At 35.4% G+C, this 20,876-nt stretch overlaps 1 protein-coding gene across 4 annotated transcripts in view; it reads left to right on the plus strand.

The window, feature by feature from the left end:
* Nucleotides 1-20,876, plus strand: part of cdc7 (cell division cycle 7 homolog (S. cerevisiae)) — a 116,353-nt gene that overhangs the window by 25,145 nt on the left and 70,332 nt on the right. For all 4 annotated transcript variants that reach the window (XM_059983873.1, XM_059983876.1, XM_059983875.1 and 1 more), the window contains exon 3: nucleotides 9,449-9,535. In XM_059983873.1, the coding sequence (XP_059839856.1) occupies nucleotides 9,449-9,535 (87 nt within the window). The remainder of the gene's footprint in view (nucleotides 1-9,448; nucleotides 9,536-20,876) is intronic.

Consider the following 20,876-nt stretch of genomic DNA (forward strand, 5'->3'; position numbering starts at 1 on the left):
GTTTTTAAATCCACTGAACTAATTCTCTCTGGATCCCGTGGGATCTGTCCTAAGACCAGCCTACCATGTGGGATCTTGTTGGAGGCCTTGCTGAAGTCACTCCACTACCTTACTCTTTTCTACCTTTTTGTTTACACTAAAATATTCATCAATCATGATTTCCCAACACAAACCTATACTGACTCCTTTTTTTTAAAAAAACTTTTTTTAATTGAGTTTTCAAATAATTACAGGAAGAAAAAATATACCCTTCCCCCCCTCCCCTTAGCCCCTCCCCCCCAACATCCCTATAGAAAAAAAAGAAAGAAAGAGTGCCTGGATATCGGAAGATCCCCACATGCTCCACGGAGTTCGTAATAACTTTAGTATATATATTTATTTCTTTCCCCAAATAACCAATTATTTTATCTTTGGAGCTCCTATATATTTAATCCTGTCTTTTGTAAATAAGGGCGCCAAATTTTCAAAAATGTTTCGTATTGTAGATAATGTTTCATACTTATCGGGATGAAGGCTGGTGACTAGCGGGGTGCCTCAGGGATCTGTTTTGGGCCCAATGTTGTTTGTAATATACATAAATGATCTAGATGATAGGGTGGTAAATTGGGTTAGTAAGTATGCCGATGATACTAAGGTAGGAGGTGTTGTGGATAATGAGGTGGGTTTTCAAAGCTTGCAGGGAGATTTATGCCGGTTAGAATGGGCTGAACGTTGGCAGATGGAGTTTAATGCTGAGAAGTGTGAGGTTCTACATTTTGGCAGGAATAATCCAAATAGAACATACAGGGTAAATGGTAGGGCATTGAGGAATGCAGTGGAACAGAGAGATCTAGGAATAACAGTGCGTAGTTCCCTGAAGGTGGAGTCTCATGTAGATAGGGTGGTGAAGAAGGCTTTTGGAACGCTGGCCTTTATAAATCAGAGCATTGAGTACAGAAGTTGGGATGTAATGTTAAAAATTGTACAAGGCATTGGTAAGGCCAAATTTGGAATATTGTGTACAGTTCTGGTCACTGAATTATAGGAAAGATATCAATAAATTAGAGTGCAGAGACAATTTACTAGGATGTTACCTGGGTTTCAGCACTTAAGTTACAGAGAAAGGTTGAACAAGTTAGGTCTCTTCATTGCAGCGTAGAAGGTTGAGGGGGGATTTGATCGAGGTATTTAAAATTTTGAGAGGGATAGATAGAGTTGACGTGAATAGGCTGTTTCCATTGAGAGTAGGGGGAGATTCAAACAAGAGGACATGATTTGAGAGTTAGGGGGCAAAAGTTTAAAGGAAACTTGAGGGGGTATTTCTTTACTCGGAGAGTGATAGCTGTGTGGAATGAGCTTCCTGTAGAAGTAATAGAGGCCAGTTCAGTTGTGTCATTTAAGGTAAAATTGGATAGGTATATGGACAGGAAAGGAGTGGAGGGTTATGGGCTGAGTGATGGTAGGTGGGACTGGGTGAGATTAAGAGTTCGGCACGGACTAGGAGGGCCGAGATGGCCTGTTTCTGTGCTGTGATTGTTATATGGTTATATGGTTATTTCTTAAATTGTAAGTAATTTTTTCAAGTGGAATACAGCTGGAAATTTCATTCTTCCAACGATCTATACTTAAGTATGCATCTGATTTCCAAGTAACTGCAATAGCCTTTTTGGCTATTGCCAGTGCAATTTTTATGAATTCTTTCTGATATTTAGTCAATTTGAGTTTCGATTTTATCTCTTCAATATCGCCTATTAAAAATAATGGATTATGTGGAAGTTGTGTTCCAATAATTTGTTACAATAAAACTCTTAAGTTTGTCCAAAAAGGTTGAATTTTAGAACAAGCAAGTAGAATGTAAAAAAGTACCGATTTCTTGGTTACATCGGAAACACTGATCAGATAAATTTGGATTTAATTTATTTATTTTTTGTGGTGTAATATGTAATTGATATAAAAATTATATTGCACCAATCTTAACTGGACATTTATTGTATTTGTCATACTATCAAGACATAGTCTTGACCAATTTGTTTCTTCAATTTTAATATTCAGGTCACTTTCCCATTTTTGTCTTGACTTATGGATTCCTTGTTTAATTGCCTGTTTTTGAATCAAGCTATACATGCAAGAAATAAATTTTTTAGTTTTTCCTTTTTGAATTAAAGTTTCTATTTCATTAGATTTCGGCAATAACATTGTTTGACCTAATTTTTCTCTTAAATAAGCCCTCAATTGGAAGTAACAAAAAAGTGTTGTTTGATACTTTATATTTATTCTTTAATTGACCAAATGACATTAATATACCTCCTTCAAAACAATCTCCTATATATCTAATCCCTTTTTAAAACCAATTATATAAAAGTTGATTATCCATTGTAAAAGGAATAAGTCTATTTTGAATTAAAGATCTCTTTGCTAATAAAGATTTCTTTGTCTCATCATCAACATTTATCTTATTCCATAAGTCTATCAAATGTTTTAATATAGGAGATTCTTTCTTTTCCCATATCCATTTAGATTCCCATTTATATATATAAAGTCTTCTGGTGTATTTTCTCCTGTTTTATCTAGTTCTATTCTAATCCATGCCGGTCTATCTTTCTCAAAAAAAGATGCAATAAATCTAAGTTGATTTGCTTTATAATAATTCTTAAAATTTGGAAGTTGTAACCCTCCTAGATCAAATTTCCATGTCAATTTTTCCAACGAAATTCTTGACATCTTACTTTTCCAAAGAAACTTCCTCACATATTTATTTAACTCTTGAAAAAACTTCTGGGGTAGTTGTATTGGTAGTGATTGAAATAAGTATTGTAGTCTAGGGAATATATTCATTTTTACAGTATTTACCTACTAATGTTATTGGTAATATCATCCATTTATCAAGATCTTCTTGATTTTTTTTCAATAATGGTAAGTAATTTAATTTATATAAGTTCTTTATATCATTATCAACTCTTATACCTAAATATTTTATACCATTTGCCAGCCATCTAAATTGAGTTATTAATCGACATTGACTATAATCTCCTTTAGTAAGAGGTAAAATTTCACTTTTATCCCAATTTATTTTGTAACCTGATATTTTCCCATATTCTTCTAATCTATAGGATAATTTACGCACCGAGTGCAATGGGTTTGTTAAATAAAGCAGAACATCATCAGCAAATAAGTTAATTTTGTATTCTTCCTGATTAACTCTGAAACCCTTAATATCTGGGTCCATTCTAATTAATTCAGCTAATGGTTCTATCGCCAACACAAATAAAGCAGGTGATAATGGACAACCTTGCCTAGTTGACCTTGTTAACTGAAATGGTGTTGAAATTTGACCATTTGTCACTATTTCAGCTTTGGGATTAGTATTTAAGGTTTTAATCCATTTTATAAAAGTTACTCCTAATCCATATTTTTCCAATACCTTAAATAAAAAATCCCATTCCAATCTATCAAATGCTTTTTCTGTATCTAAAGCACTGCCACACTCATTTCCTCCCTCTTTTGAGCCAAATGAATTATACTAAATAACTGAGTTACATTATCTGCCGATTGTCTATTTTTAATAAATCCTGTTTGATCCATGTGTATTTAATTTTGGTAAGTATTTAGATAATCTATTAGATAAGATTTTTGCTATTACTTTATAATCAGTGTTTAACAAAGAAATAGGTCTATATGATGTTGGCTTTAAAAGATCTCTATTTTTTTTGGCAATACTATTAAAGTAGCTGTCGAAAAAGATTCTGGAAGTTTATGCGTTCTTTCCGCTTGATGTATTAACTCCATAAAAGGAGGAATTAATAAATCTTTAAACTTTTTATAAAATTCAGGCCGAAAACCATCTTCTCCTGGAAATTTATTACTTTGAAATGATCCTAGAGCTTCTTCGTCCTCTTTTAATGTAAATGGCATATCTAATCCCATCTGTTCTTCTGTATTTAATTTTGGAAGAGTTATTTGTGATAAAAAACCTTTCTATCTTGACAGTATCATTTTGTGATTCTGGTTTATACAATTCAGAATAAAAATTCTTGAAAGTTTCATTAATTTCTAAAGGTTTATAAGTAATTTTATTTACTCTTGTTCGAATTGCATTTATGGTTTTAGAAGTCTGGTCTGTTTTTAACTGCCATGCAAGGACCTTATGTGATCTTTCACCTAGTTTGTAATATCTCTGTTTAGTTCTCATAATTGCTTTTTCTGTTCAATATGTCTGAAGTGTATTATATTGTAACTTCTTATTAATTTGTCTTCATTTTTCTTCTGTCATATACCTTTGAAGTTCTTTTTCTAATTTTGTAACCTCTTTTTCCAATTGATCTTTTTCTATCATATATTCCTTCTTAATTTTAGAAGTATAACTTATTATCTGACCTCTCAAATATGCCTTCATTGCTTCCCACAATACAAATTTATCATCAACTGAATGTGAATTTGAATCTAAAAAGAACTGAATCTGCTTTTTCATAAAATCACAAAAATCTTGATGTTTTAGTAATATCGAATTAAATCTCCCATCTATAAATTGATTCCTCTTTATCTATCATTATCATTGTCATTATCAAAGGAGAATGATCTGACAATATTCTCGCTTTATATTCCATATTTTTCACTCTATCTTGAATATTCATTGATAATAGGAAAAAATCTATCGAATATATTTTATGTCTATTTGAATAAAATGAATAATCTCTTTCTTTTGGGTTAATTCTTCTCCATATATCAATCAAATTTAAGTCTTTCATCAATGATAGAGTTAATTTTGCTACTTTTGATTTTGTGACAACCTTTGTTGATCTATCTAAAACTGGATCCAGACAAAAGTTAAAAATCTCCACCTATTAATATTTTGTCATGTGCGTTAGCCAAATTCAAAAAGACCTCTTGTATAAATTTTACGTCATTTTCATTTGGTGCATAAATATTCATAAGAGTCCATAGTTCTGAAAAAATTTGACAATGTATAATTACATATCTCCCTGCCGAATCAATTAATACGTTTTGTATTTTAATTGGTAAATTTTTATTATCCAAAATTGCAACTCCTCTCACCTTTGAATTAAATGAAGCTGCAATAACATTTCCAACCCAGTCTCTTTTTAATTTCTGATGTTCTATCTCTGTTAAATGTGTTTCTTGTAAAAAAGCTATATCTATTTTCATTTTTTTTATGTATGTTAAGGTTCTTTTTCTTCTCACCGGTCCATTAAGCCCATTAACATTAAAAGTTTAAAATTTCAGTAAATTAGTCATTATTTTTAATTATGTTACTCCAATCTATGATAATACCTAATCTTTCAACTTTCGTGGTATCTTGGGAAATCTTTCTAAAATTCTCCATGTTGCTATGTGTGTTCCCACCGATCATCCAGGCAGAAAGATAGAAGAAAAATAGAGTATAAAGAAAAAAACCAAATACCCCCCTACTAATGTTGTGAAAAAAAAGAACACAACATTACCCCCCTCTGTTGTACGGATCATGGCAATTGCCATGACTACACACGTGAGTCCCGCAGTAATCGATCCAAAGCTCCCCAGCCCCCCCGCAACATAAAAAAGTATATATATAAAAGAAGAAAAAAATACTATTCTCAATTAGTATTTCTGAAATTTTGCTTTTCTCCCATGTATCATCCTTAAATGTCCATCACTTCTATTCACTGTCTCTGTCTTCATCTTTAATCCATTACACTTGGAAATCTCTATGTGTAATTAGTGAATAGTTGGAAGTTTTTATGCGAACTCCTCCGCATCTCGATAATCGGTAAAAAATCTTCTTTTTCCATCCTCCAAAAAAATTATCAGTGTTGCTGGGTGACGCATTATAAATTTATAACCCTTTTCCCATAAAACTTTTTTTGCTGGGTTAAATTCCTTCTTCCTCTTCAAAAGGTTATAACTTATATCAGGATAGAAAAGAACTGCCTTCCCTGCTATCATCAATGGCCCGTTTCTCTTTTTGGCACATTGGGCAGCCGCCTTCAGGATCTTTTTATCTTGGTATTTTAAACATTTTATCAAAATTGATCGTGGATTTTGATCAGCTTGAGGTCTTGACCTTAAGGCTCTATGAGCCCTTTCAATTCCAATTAGAGTTTCTCCTTCCATTTCTAATTTTTCAGGGATCAATTTTCAAAAAAAATTATTGGATCTTCTCCTTCTATATCTTCTTTTAAGTCCAACAATTTTAATATTGTTTCGTCTACTAAAATTTTCAAGTTTATCAATTTTTTCCAACAATTGTTTTCTTTCTGATGTCCAGGCAGTAATATCATCTTCCATTTTATTCATTCTTTCAACCATGTCTTCTGTTGTAGTTTCCAAATCTATAATTCTCTTTTCCATTTTTTCCTGTCTTTTTGTCATTTTATCAAACATAATCTCCATATTTATCATTTTTTTGGGATTACTTTTAATGCATTTAATTTTTCTAATTTACGCATTATTTGCATCAAAGTCTTTTCTATATTTCCAGAAAAACTTTTACCTCCATTTTCGTCTGATTTTTCCAGAGAATCTGAATTTACCTCAAATTCACTTTCACTTTCGGTTTCAATCATAACTGGGATTTGTAGTTCAGGTTGCTCTCGTTTGCGCATGCTCCTTTCTTCACGTTTGCGCAGTTCTCGTTGGTCTTTTTCTTTAGAAATGGTCGATGTTGCCGCAGTTTCTTGTTCTGTATCGCCGGAGGTAAAATGTACCTGAGCCCGCGGTTCTTTGGCAGAAGTGGGACTTGATTCTGTTCCAACTTGCGTTGTCTTCACGGTAGTAGTTTTCTTCATCTTCTGTTTGTTGGGCATAACTTGAAACAATCTGGAGTAGTTTATAAGTAACTTTTAGAAAGTATTGACTAACTTTTCTTCACTTAAATATTAATTTACTGATTTTTTACGGGAGGTCTGGGTTCCAGCGTCTCGATCCTACGTCATCACCTGACGTCTCCCCTACTGACTCCTCTTAACTGTATTCTGTTGATGCTGGTATATCCTGTTCCTCAGAATTCCCTCTAATAAATTTCCCCATTGCAGATGAATGGCTGACCACCGTGCACCTCTTGGCTTGTCCATCACATGACCTCACACCGGCAGGACAATTATGTCATGTGACCTCACACTGGCAGGAAGATTACATCACCTCACCATCACAAGACAATTACATCATGCTCACAAGATACTCAATTACATCATGGCCATAAGACAGTCACAAGATACCCATGGTGTATGTAACAATACAAAAGTTAGAAAGGTAAAAAAATGGGATTTGCAAAGCTTTCCAAGCATACAACTAGTGAAAACTCTTAACACAAAGATCAATGACATCAATTGCAGATCATAGAAATCTCAATTGTATCAGTATAGCTGTAATTACTTGATATACAGATAAAAAATGTGGAGCTCTTCAATGTGTCATCACATATGGTCAATGAAACTCAAGGTATCAATTTGATAATAGTCTGTCAACTGAAGGGTATCTGCAATAAACATCTAAATGTAAAACTGGTTCCTCTGAAGATAACATGGAAGAATTGATGATGTACTGTGGGTTTTTTTTAAGGCCCACTGCTTATTTACTTATAACAGAGATACAGCATGGAGCAGGTCTTTCCAACCCAACAAGCTGCACTGCCCAGCAATCCACCTATTTAACACTAGTCTAATCACAGGGCAATTTACAATAACCAATTAACTTTCTAACCAGTGTGTCTTTGGACTCAGAGAGAGGAAACTGGAGCACTCGGAGGAAGAACACACAGTTCACGGGGAGAAAGTACATATGCCTTACAGATGGCACCAGAATTGAGCTCCACAATCTCTAGAATGGCCTGAGCTGTAATAGCATTGTGCTCAACTGCTGCGCCACTCTGCCATCCAAATATCGGTGAGGACCTCACGTGGTCTGTACACACCAGCTGTGTGGTGAAAAAGGCACAACAGCGCCTCTTCCACCTCAGATGGTTGAGGGGGTTTGGTATAGGCCCTCAGATCCTAAGACCTTTCTTCAGGGGCACAATTGAGAGCATCCTGACTGGCTGTATCACTGCCTGGTATAGGAACTTTACCTCCCTTAATCGCAGGACTCTGCAGAGAGAGGTGCGGACAGCCCAGCTCATCTGTAGTTGTGAACTTCCCATCATTCAGGTCATTTACAAGGACAGGTGTGTAAAAAGGGTCCGTAGGATCATTGGAGACCCAAGCCATCCCAACCACAATCTATTCTAGCTGCTACCACTGGGAAGCGGTACCGCAACATAAAAGCCAGGACCAACAGGCTCTGGGGACAGCTTCTTCCACCAGGCTATCAAATTGATTTCATTTCATAGCTTGTCACACCAGACAGTCAGCCATTCTTGTCTGGCGTGTAGTGTCGGGATTGGTCTCCTTTCGGATTAACCAGGTAGTATGAACGTTCCTGACTTGACCCACGTTTTTTATGAGGCTGAGTGGCTAGCTTGATGCTCAACCCAGCACGGTTGGAAAGCGTGCCTGCCGGGGGAAGGAGACTGACTGGGATCGAACTTAGGAGCCTTCGCTTCCTAAGTCCGGCACTGATGCTACTGCGCCACCAGCCAGCTAAATTGATGAACTCCCACTGACTTTAGTGTACTCTATATTACATTGACTTTTCTATTTATTATAAATTACTATGATTGCACTTTTAGATGGATAATGTAAAGATTTTTACTCATGTATGTGAAGGATGTAAAAAATAAATTCAGTTCAATTCAAGTCTGCATATGTCTATTCTAAATTTGTTTGTGCATGCTTTGTCCTTTGGTACACGGGCAGATCACTGGGATCCAAAAGGAAGCAAAGTTCCTTGATTTAAATTCAAGAGAGAAAAGTCTGTTTAGGTGGGAAAACCGTCCATTCAGTTGGAGGCTGCTACAAAATAGATCATTATCTCAGAAGATGAAATGATACCCGGTTTTTTTTTGGTGAAAAATTTTAATCCAACTTTCTGTTCCTTACTGTTTTAACTTCACCTTTTCCCTTTGGATACCATTGGTGATTTCTTGGCTAGAATACAGTTTATGATTGTTACTGTTAAAGAACTTTTCTGGTTCATTGTGGATTGATATGAATAATCTGCATCTTAGCTTGCTGTGCTTTACCTGTGGGAAGTCAACACATTGTTCATATATAGTAGAAAGGTGTCTTGGAAATGGCTTAGGAATGAATTTCTAGGGGGTTTGATTCTGTCATTGTAAGGCCCCAAAATAGTGTTGGACATTACATCTGCAAAGTATTCTTTTACAGTTTGAATCCTGTTCTGCAGTATGTTTAAACTTTTCATGTTAATGAGTACATGACCAGTCGAAAATTACAACTGCTTTAAAGTCAAAGTTGCATTGCGTTATTTTCTTAGATATAGACTGAGTACCATATAAAGAAAATTCATTGAAAAGATTAAGATTTTTGAATGAATTTTTCAGAGTATTGCAATAACAGTTTAACCACTTTTTTTGAAGCGGAGATTAAAGTGGATATTGAGAGACTCTATGAAGCAGTCCCACACCTATCAAAATTTTTTTCCGTTGAAGACAAAATTGGTGAAGGTATGTTTAAACAATTACATTACCAATACTTGGAAACAATAGATGCCTTTGCATTTATATATTGATCTTTATATCTTTTAATTGCTTTTTGGCATACCAAGATGTGAAACTCGTTCTCTTTAGCTTTTAGCCTTTAATGGGAACTTTTCCTTGTGAAGTAATTCAGCATCAGGCTTTAGTAGAAGAGTTACAGACATATTTACTGAGACCCTGACATATCAAGAAAACAGACCTAACATAGTATGATATTTTTTTCTTGATGTATCATGTCGTGCCAATAGAACAGATAATTTAATATTTCAGTATGCAGTTCTGGCAGTGTAATGCAGATGAAATTGTGGATAGCCAGTCTTAAATTCTTGTGCCAATAATATAATTTTTGAAACTGATGAATACTCAGCATCTAGATATACTAATACTCATTCTGGCATCACCATTATTCCACCCCCATGACCATCTTTAAATAAATATGCTGAAAAAAGAGCATGGTTAACAACATTTTATTGCAAATCGTTGAAATGCAGTCCAAGTCCATTTTTTCTCGAATTGGCATATTCTTTTCAACCTGCATTGTAAACTGTTTACTAAAGGCAACTCTTGTACTTTCAGAAAACCATCTGACTGAACAACAGACTTAATTTCAACCACTCATGAAATTATTATTATTGGCTTTGACTGAGAAATGGTCTTCCATCCTTCAACAATATCTGTTATTCAGAGCTTGATGTTAATGACCCTGCCACCTCCTCATTATGTTTTATAACTCCAGAAGCTAACTGAATGAAAAACACAGGAGCTGGCATATGTTTTGTCTACTTAGTTTTTCTTTAGTGAGGTGCTCGCATATGATGTATGGCATAATGCCATTCAAATACTTACATGAATTAATAAAGCATATTTACAATATTACTGAAATATTGAATGTACTACACTCCTCCCTGCTTAGCTACAACTCAGCAGGTCAGGCAACATCTATGGAAATGAATAAACAGTCAATGTTTGGGGCCAAGATCTTCTTCAGGACTTGAAAGTAAGGGGGAAGATGCCAGAATAAAGAGGTAAGGGGAGGGGAAGGAGGATAGCTAGAAGGTGATGGGTGAAGCCAGGTGGGAAGGAAAGGTAAAGGTCTGGAGAGGAAGGAATCTGATAGGAGAGAAGAGTGGACTATAGGACACAGGGAAGGAGGAGGGATATATAAAATAGACATCCACAGCATAGTAAATTTTACATTGTCCCAATCAGGCCTGAAGATCTAATCACTGTGTAGGATTTCTTACTGTTATGGGATAATGTCTTTCTTGACAAGGGAGGGGGGTGGATCACTTTGCTTGGCAGGGGAGACTTGTAGCTATGAAACAATCTCAGGTTCTGGGGCCTCTTCCATGGTAGTTCTGGGAGTTCATTCCAGGACTTCAGGAAGTGGTTCTGATAGCTCTGGATACCTTTCTTCTCTGACAATTGACTCTGTTCTCCTCAACTGATCTTCAAATGACATGAGACGCAATCTCCTCTGTGTAGGAGAATGGTTCAGCTCTGTCCCTAATCTTACCGAGTACCCTCTTTTGATCATCTCTGTAGTCCCTTGCCAGGACTGCTCAACAAGAAGTGAAACATTGAACCTCCGTGTTTGAGGAGCCCTCAGTTTGTTTCAGCTGTTTGTTCTATGTCCTCCTTCTGAGACTGGGTTTGAGGAGTTCCAAGCTTGAGGTCAAGGGATGACCCAGGATCAGCATAGCCAGTGAGTAGGTGGTTATGGAGTTTGCTGCATTATGATATGCAAAGAGGAAATTGGCAAGCTTCTGATTCAGTGTAGTATGTTGTGCTGACACTGCTTGCAGTATGTTATTTAGATTCTGGACAAGCCTTTCTATCAAGGCATTTGTAACTGGGTGGTATGGAGTGGATATAATGTCTTATTCCATTAATTTTCTGTGATGACTGAAACTGTTCTGCAACAAACTGTGATCCATTGTCAGTGAATGTCCTGGAACATCAGTCCTTGAGAAGAGATTTCACAACATATCAACAGTGTGCGAGTCTGCAATGGAAGCTATTGGGTACACTTCTGGCCACTTCATAGCTGTATCCATTACTATCAAGAAATTTGTGCCTGTGAATGGTCTGGCAAAATCCACCTGAATCTTCTGCTGAGGCAGTGAGGCTGCTCCCAGGTATACAGAGAAGTAAAGGAGGGGGCTTAGGACACAGCTTTGAGGGGCACCTGTGTTGAAGGTCAGAGGGGCAGAGGTGAGGAAGCCCACTCTTACCACTTGCCGGCAAACTGACAGGAAGTCCAGGATCCAGATGCACAAGATAGGGTGAAGGCTGAGGTCTCTGGGCTTCTTGTCAAGCTTGGAGGGAATTATGGTTTTGAATGCTGAACTGTAGTCCAAGAGCAGTATCCTCACATAAGCATCTTCTCCAGATGTGTAAGGATGGTGTGTAGAGCTGTGGTTATTGCATCATCTGTCATTTTGTTGTTGGTAGGTGAATTGTAGGGGGTCCAGTGTGGGTGGTAGCATGCTGCAGATCTAGCCCTTTGCTTATTATTGAGGTGAATGCAACACCAGTCGTTCAAACAAGTTACCTTGATCATTTTAGGTACAGGTGATAGAAGGAAGATATTTTAGTCACATGGTCGTTATATCTTGGAGTGCACTGGCTGAGAGGGAGGTGGAGACAGACTCATGACATTTGTGGCAAGGCATAGGAGGCTATGGAATTACTGTTGGTGAATGAGATTGGTATGATTCCTTAAGGGCCAAAACACAAGTGTGGTCCAAAAGGCCTCTGTCTTTAATATTCAGACCCTACAATTACATCCATGCAACTTTTGTGGTTTCTTAGTGCTACTCAAGACTCCTTTCACCGTTCTTTTCAGCATTTCAGTATCCTAATCAATATTTGTCCCACAATAAAAATGCATTTAAAAAATCCAGTCCTTATCACTTTTCTATTCTTTGCATCTTACTGGTTGAATTTGATTTTTTTGTTTCCATAATGAGAAGAGTGAACACATTTGGAAAGTTCATTGGTGGAAAATACTGTGTAATATCCAATTATAGCAGTTGCATCACCCAGTCCATCATAGATAAAGCCCTCCTCTGCATTGTGTGCATCTACAAGGAACATTTGTCACAGGAAAGCAGGATCCATCATCAGAGACCTCCTACCACCAGCCAGCCCATGCTCCATTCTCATTGCTGCTATTAGGAAGAAGATACAGGAGCCTAGGACCCAGACCACCAAGTTCAGGACTAGTTATTACCCCACAGCGATCTGGTTCTTGAACCATAGGAGATACCTTCACTTGCCCCATCACTGAATTGTTCCCACGACCTATGGACCTCACTTTCAAGGACTCTTCATCTCATGTTCCCAATGTTTACTGTTTATTTATTTATTGCTATTATTATTTATTTTTCTTTTTGTATTTGCGCAGTTTGTTGTTTAGTTCATTGAATGTTGGCCCATTCTGCTGGGTGTTGTCTTTCATTGATTTTATTGTGTTTCTTGGATTTGGTGTGTATGCTCACAAGAAAACTAATCTCAGGATTGGATATCGTGGCATACACCTACTTTGATAATAAATTTACTTTGAACTTTGAAAAGCAAAAAAGCAACATTTTTCTTTCCTTGATTGAATCAAATTTACTGTTGTAAATTTCTTTTGTTTCAGCAACTGCATTTTAGTGTGTGGTCTGGCATCCAATGGCAGAATGAGTGTATTTTTTTATTTTCGCTCTAATTTTATATGCTCTTAATTTAATTTTATTTTAATTAAATTAAAAAGCTTCTTCTAGGCATCAATAAACAATGAACTTTTTTCTTTGTTGTTAAATAGAACTGCCTTAATTCAATATAACTTGCTTCTATTGATAGTTTTATTCCATTTGAGCACAAGAAACATTGTTATTGCTGGAAGAATTCAGATAGTGCTTCTAATTTGCATTCTATAGTATGATTTACATTAAGACATTGTTTTTAACAAAATCCACCTGCTTTTCTTTATCTGCTTTATTTCTGGAAGCGACTATCAGATACCTTGGCTTCAGCACAGTAAACTGCAGTTTAAATCTCTCTTTTTTTATATATGGCATGCCAAATATGTGATGATGTATTGCTGATGTGTATAATTTCTACTTTTTGTATTTTATCTACAGTTAAAAAATATTTGTTGGTATCTGGTTGTGTACTGAAAGATTAGCACCAGATTATTTCCACAAGATGTCATTATGTTTTTTTTAGAAGATTTATTGTTTTTGTCCTTCTGCAGGTACATTCAGTTCTGTCTATTTGGCTACCGCTCAACTGAAGTCGGGTGAAGTAGAGAAGTTTGCACTAAAACATTTAATTCCCACAAGCCATCCAGTTCGTATTGCTGCTGAACTTCAGTGTCTGACAGTTGCTGGGTCAGTATCAACTCATATACTTAACTCTTCATCTGACTGCTGATATAGTTGGTGTAGAAAACATAAAATTTTATTTGCCATTCGATTACAGTTAATCAACAATTTTGTTGTCCAATAGGTAAATGAAATTTTGGATTAAATTGATAATAGGAAACATCATTTATGTTTGTATTAAGGCTTTTTGAACTGATTTATTCAATAATTAATTGTTAAAATAATTGTTTCTCTGTTCAGTTGTGGAATTAACTTGACTAAAGATTGAAGCATAATTTTAATAAAAATGCACTCCCAACTCCTTTAGTTATAGAAGAAATGAGGTGTAAAGTAAAATGCTACTGTATGTTACTTTGGCTATAAATAAATTTAGTTTGCTCTAAGTTGTAAAAGATCAATACCAAAAATACATTAGAGGTTTCTTCTGTTTCTCTCAATTTCCTCCCTCTCACTTGAAGGATTAACTTGCACACCTTATAAGGCTGGTAATCTTTTCTCCTGCGTTGGTCCTGGACAGACTGGAGGGAGCTTGGCCTCACTGAAGCCTCAGTTTAGCCAAGTCCCACATATTATGGAGTACTACTTTTCAGTAAGACCGCTTTCTTTCACTTTATATCCTGAGATGGAAGCCAGATAAATTCTATTGGCTCAGGCGCTAAAGCAGAATTCATTGGCTATTAGTCTACACAGGATAAATACTGATGTTTTTTTTGGTCTGTTGAGTACATTCACTTCCATCTCATGAGAGCCCAATCTCTCTCAAATAGAATTAAATTTGAAGACTGAGTGCTTTTTGAAAATTTTTGCACTTTTAATTTTTGTTTACACATAGATCTTCATTTCAAATTCTGTTGTAGTGAGCAAAAAAACAAAAATAATTCATGAAAAATTATTGACTGACTTTGAGTCTACCTTGACCTCATAACAGTGACTACTGAAAACACTAATCAATACTTGAAAAAGATGCTTCTGTTTGACGGCCATTTCACTAGGATATTTCTCCCCTCTTTTTTTTTTCAAGCCTATAATTTGTATCATTAGCAAACTGGCAAACTTATTGGTGACTTGCTCACATTAACTTGTTCATTGAAAGGAGATCAAAAACTTCAAATGTTTGATTCAGCTATTAATGTACATGTTGCCAGAATTATGGATAATGAAGTAGAAGTTCAGTTGTTTCTTCTGGTCTCCAAAACCACAGAAATAAGTCTTCAAATTTAATTCACTTTGAGAGATTAGGCTTGCATGATACCTGAATGAGTAAATGTAAGTTACATAGTACCCATAGAACACTACAGCCAATCTAGTCCATGCCGAGCTGTTCTGCCTAGCTTCATTGACCCTGCACCTGGACCATAGCCTCCCACACCCCTCCCATTCATGTACTGATCCAAACTTCTCTTAAATGTTGCAATCAAATCCATATCCTCCACTTTGGCTGGCAACTCATTTGATACTTTCACCACCTTCTGAGTGAAGAAGTTCCCTCAATTTCCTCTTAAATATTTCACCTTTCATTCTAAACCTATGTCTTCCAGTTCTTGTCATGCTCAATCTCAATGGGAAAAACCCTATCAATATCTCATAGTTTTGCATACCTCTATCAAATCTCCTCTCATTCTTCTACACTCCAGAGATAGAAGTCCTAATATATTCATTTTTTCCCTATAATGTAGGTCCTGAAGTCTTGGTAACATCCCTGTAAATTTTCTATGTACTCTTTCAATTTTATTGATATCATTCTGTAGGTAGATGATGAGATCTGCACACAATACACCAAATTTTTGGTTTCAATTTCGTAAGTTTTTTACTCTGAAAAACTTTGTTCTTGATGGCCCTATCTTACTTAATTTTTTTTTCAAACCTTCTTTGACAGATCAAGCTTTTAGCATATGGAAAAGGAAAAGTATAAAATGTTTTCGTGATCTTTTTTTTGAAGGTAGTTTGATGTCTTTCGACCAACTTTTCAAAAAATTTAAGTTACCTAAATCTAATTTTTTTAGATATTTACAAATCAGAAATTTTTTACATAAAGTTCTACCATCTTTCCCCAATTCAACTTCAATGGATTTCTCAGATTTGATTTTTACCTTAAATCCTTGTCAGAAGGGATTAATGGCTTTTATTTATAATATGATTATGAAGATACAACCAGAAATATCAGGTAGAATTAAACAAGAATGGGAAAAAGAACTTCAATATAATATATCAACAGAAAAATAGGAAAAAAATTTACAAATGGTTAATTCTTCTATATGTGCTAAACATGCTTTAATACAATTTAAGATTGTACATAGAGCTCATATGTCTAAAGGTAAGCTTGCTCGATTCTATTCTCATATTAACCCTCAATGTGACAGATGTCATTCAGATGTGGCTTCATTGACCCTTATGTTTTGGTCATGTCCCACTTTACATAACTATTGGAAGGACATATTTGCTACCATTTCCTCAATTTGGAATATCGATTTACAACCTCATTTTACTACTGCAATTTTTGGTATACCAAATGAGGATGGTAATCAGTTTTCCCCTTCAATTAGACGAATGATTGCTTTTGTAACATTAATGGCCAGAAGGTCTATATTACAAAATTGGAAAGAAGTAAATCCTCCTACCACGTTTCAGTGGTTCTCTCAAACTATTTCTTATCTGAGCTTGGAAAAAATTAGAAGCACTATTTTTGACTCATCAATTAAATTTGAAGAAACTTGGGGACCGTTCATTCGACATTTTCATATGAATTAATTTGACCTCTTCCAGACCTTCTCTCTGCTTATTCTTGTTCAGGTATGGCGTTCCGGAGTTTTTGACACTATCATATACATATAAACTGTTATTATTGCCCATGTTAGTTTAGTTTAGTGTTTTTTTTTCAATATATATTTTTTCTTGTATTTTTAAATTTTTTTTCTTCTTTTGATGATTATTTTTATTTTTTTCATATATAATTATTATAGACTTGATTGATTAATATACTATTTTTTATGTTGATATTTAATAGGATATTGTTATCTTATTATTAATGTAATCTCAAGTCTATTGCACTTATAACCTATTCACTATTATGTTATGTTTCCTTTATATATGAAATTCAATAAAAAGATTGAAAAAGAAAAGAAAAGAATACACCAAATTTTGCCTCACCAGCATGTTATATGATTTCAAAATAATATCCCAACTCCTGTACTCAATACTCTGCTAATCCTGTAGTTGTTAACTGAGCCCTGCAGCATCAACTGAGAATGTACAGTTTGTCTGGCTGATGTCCCAAGGAAACAGAGTGGAAGAAACAATGTTCTTGCTGACTATCCAGGGTCTTGTGAAAGATAGTACTCCATCTGAATTTGCTGCAGGTAGAATCTGGTGTAACTAATGATTCTCCTATAACAAATAACAACTATGTTTCATATAAGGATTTTTAAAAAAAGTTATTATTTAGTAGTCTTAATCAAAAGCATCGCAGTCCCTGGACATCAGTGCAGGATAAAATACTGGAAATGTTTATGTCAAGAAGCCATATCTGTGGAAAGAGAAACAGTTAATGTTTCAGGTTGAATGCCTTTTGTTGGAATTGCAGGAATTCCTCAAGTCAGTGTCCGATATTCAACCATTTTTAGCTGCTTTATCAGTGACTTTCCTTCAGTCATAATATCAGAAGTAAGGGGATTTGGTAAAGGATGCACAACGTTTTGCGAATCAGCATATGAAGCGTACAACAAGACTTGGACAACATTTGGTCATGATCTGTTAAGTAACGGGTGAAAGCAACAACGGTCTCCAACAAATGAGTGTCTAACCATCTACCTTTGATATTTATTGGTATTACCATCAATGTACACTCACGTTATCAAAATCTGTGGATCACCATTGACTAGAAACTCAGTTGGACCAGCCAAAAAATGCTGCAGCCATAAGCAGATCAGGCTTGGTATCCTGTGACTAGTGACTTGCTTCCTGACATCCGAAATCTTTTCCCATTATCGACAAGGCACATGATTGGGTTCTAAAGGTGGAATAATCCACACCATCCCGGATGAGTACACTACTAGGAACTCAAAGCAAAGGCTATTGAGGGCAAAGCAGCTATGTATTGTACTCATAACAATATGTACTGCAATTATTTGTCCATGCAGTTGTTTGTTACTCTCACAGCACCTCCCAAACTAACAACCTCTTTCAATAACATAGACAACATCAGCAGGCACATGGGAAAACCATCACCTGCAGTTTCACTTCTCAGCCATGGACAATCCTAACTTGACATTTTGCAGGTCTGTACTCAGTGCTAAGTCTAAATCTTGGAATTTCCTACCCTAAAGAATTGTAAAAATACTTTCACCAAAAGGATTACAGCAGTTCAAGGAAATAACTCACCACTGCCATGAGGGAAATTAAGGATTTGCACTAAACGTTGACCATACTAATGACTGCAAATGCTGAAAATTAATTAAAAATGCAGACTAATCTATCACAAATTGATTATGTTAAAGAACTGTCAGCCAGTGTTCATTTCAATCTCCATTACAAGTTCACATCTGTACATTATTGGTGACCTGTTCTATGCACCCTCTGTATGTTGACAAAGTATATTGCCAAAGGTTAAGTAGAGCAACACACACAAAATGCTGGAGAAACTCAGCAGGTCAGGCAGCATCAATGGGAATGAATAAACAGTTGACAATTTGGGCCGAGACCCTTCATCAAGAAATTGGATGGTTAACACTTCTCAAGTCTTTGCAATTCCATCTATGTATCTTTACTGATCAGGATATTTGTTCTACTTCAATGTATTCTATTTCAATTTGTTTTATTAGTTTTTTTATACATTTTACAAATTTTAAAAACCCCAAATCAGAATCAGGAACATTAATACAGTGCAAAATTAAGCATACAATGACAATATGATACAAAGAAAGAGAATTTTAAAAAAGCACCTAAATTGAAGACAAGTAAACTTAGTATCCTCCCTGAACCCCACAACACAATAAAAAAAAACTCCAGACCATCCACAACACAATATAGAGAATATAAATCAGAACAATCAAACTCCCAGACTGTGAATACACTTAGTAACAGAGGATAATAATGCCTACTACCAGATACTAACAGAAAAAAAAGGGAGCTGAAAGCAAGGGAGTGAAAAAAAGAAAGAAAAAACCCTAGTCAAGAGGAAGGTTATGAAAGTACTATTTCAATTTATAACAATTTTGTGATTACGTTCATGCTGATTATAAGGTATAATTTTATTTTGGAAGGCTTATTTAGCATTTTGTCTCCTTTTATTGATTAACTCTTCAAACTATTGACAAAATATTAAAATTACTACAAATGTAGAACAGGAGTTTGGTAAGCATTTTGTTGACCAGTTAATAAAGGTGCTTTTGGTCACTAAAAATTGTTAAGGATAAAACTGACTTTTGATTGGGAGTAAACTTGTTTAATTATTGTTACATGTACATTGATACAGTGAAAACCTTGTCTTCCAAGGTTACAGATCAGTTTCTTACAACAGTGTATTGAGGTAATGTAAGATAAAACAGCGAGTGTAAAATAAAGTGTTACAGTCAGATGAAGTACAGCACATGTAGACAATAAGATGCAAGCTCAGAGCTTGAATTGTAAGGTCAAGAGTCCATCCTTTCACACTAGGGAAACATTCAAGTCCAGAGCACATGAAAATTATCAGACTCAACTTCATTAATTTGGATCACTTTTGGGACAGTTTGAAAGCTTGTGTCTGGTCACTTTATGTCCCTTTTAATGGCATAGCTAGTTTTGTCATTATGATTTTTTTAAAGCAGGGAATGCTTGGTCAAGGAACATCTGTGAATATAGAATCTGAGTTAAGTTCTAACAGTTCCTTCTTGAAACATTAACTTGGTTTCAGCCTCCACAGATGTTGCTTTTTGTCTTGGATGTGTCCAACATTTTCTGTTCAGATTTCCAGCATCTCTAGTTTTCTTTTGATTTTAGATAATTGCAATTTGATCCTTTTGCAACATTAAAATACGCTTATTTTATATTATGGTAACTATTTTTGTTCAGTAGAACTTGTACTGCTTAACTCGGTTGTTGCAAAGATGCATAAATAATATTGATCCTGCATTCTTTTAAAAACTAAATCCAAATAACCTGTGCATTTTTCTCTGTGGTCTCTTCCATGCTATCCATGGGATGTGATTATTGTATAGCATTATATTATAGTAATCGTTGATTTGGTAATGAGCTCAGATCTCGTATCAGACTGGAAATAAAAGGAAGAACATTGATAGTGACCAGGGAACTTGTGAAAGCCCAACTAATTCATTGATGTTTATCAGTAAAGGGCATTTACTGTCATTCTTAGGTCTGTCTTTTAGGTGATCCTAAACTCCCAGTCCTCTTCATTACCCTCTGAAATGATCTAGCAAGCAACACAAGACTATTAGAGTTATGTGTCAAGGTCAATGGCACCAAAACCCCATGTAAAATAAAAATGGAAAGACATAATCTCAGAAAAACCTGCAACAGACCAATGAATCAGAGGTGTAAGAAGTGGCTTAAGGTGTTTGCTTTCAGGTTTTTCCCCTCTTGTGCTGTGATGAAATTAGTTAGCATTTCTTCAGGAATTTAGCCAAGGCAAGAATTGCTTTAGTGGGATTTTGTTGATTAAAAGCTTGCCATCTGCAGTAAATTGGAGCTTATGTGTATCCATAGAATTTTTTTTTTGCAGCTGTATCAGAAATGTATATATTTTTCTACTATTTTGAAGTTGCTGCTGTATTGTGGCTTTTCAGCAGTGAGAACCCAAAATATTGTGGAATGAACCGGAAATGATTAGAGAGCTTAAGGTAAAAGAACCCTTTGGGGGGGGGGGGGGGGGGTAAGTGAATATAATAAGATTCACTCTGAAATTTGAGAAAGAGTAGCTGAAGTCAGATGCATCAGTATTA

This window comes from Hypanus sabinus, chromosome 11, assembly GCF_030144855.1.
Source record: "Hypanus sabinus isolate sHypSab1 chromosome 11, sHypSab1.hap1, whole genome shotgun sequence".
Taxonomy (NCBI): Eukaryota; Metazoa; Chordata; class Chondrichthyes; order Myliobatiformes; family Dasyatidae; genus Hypanus; species Hypanus sabinus.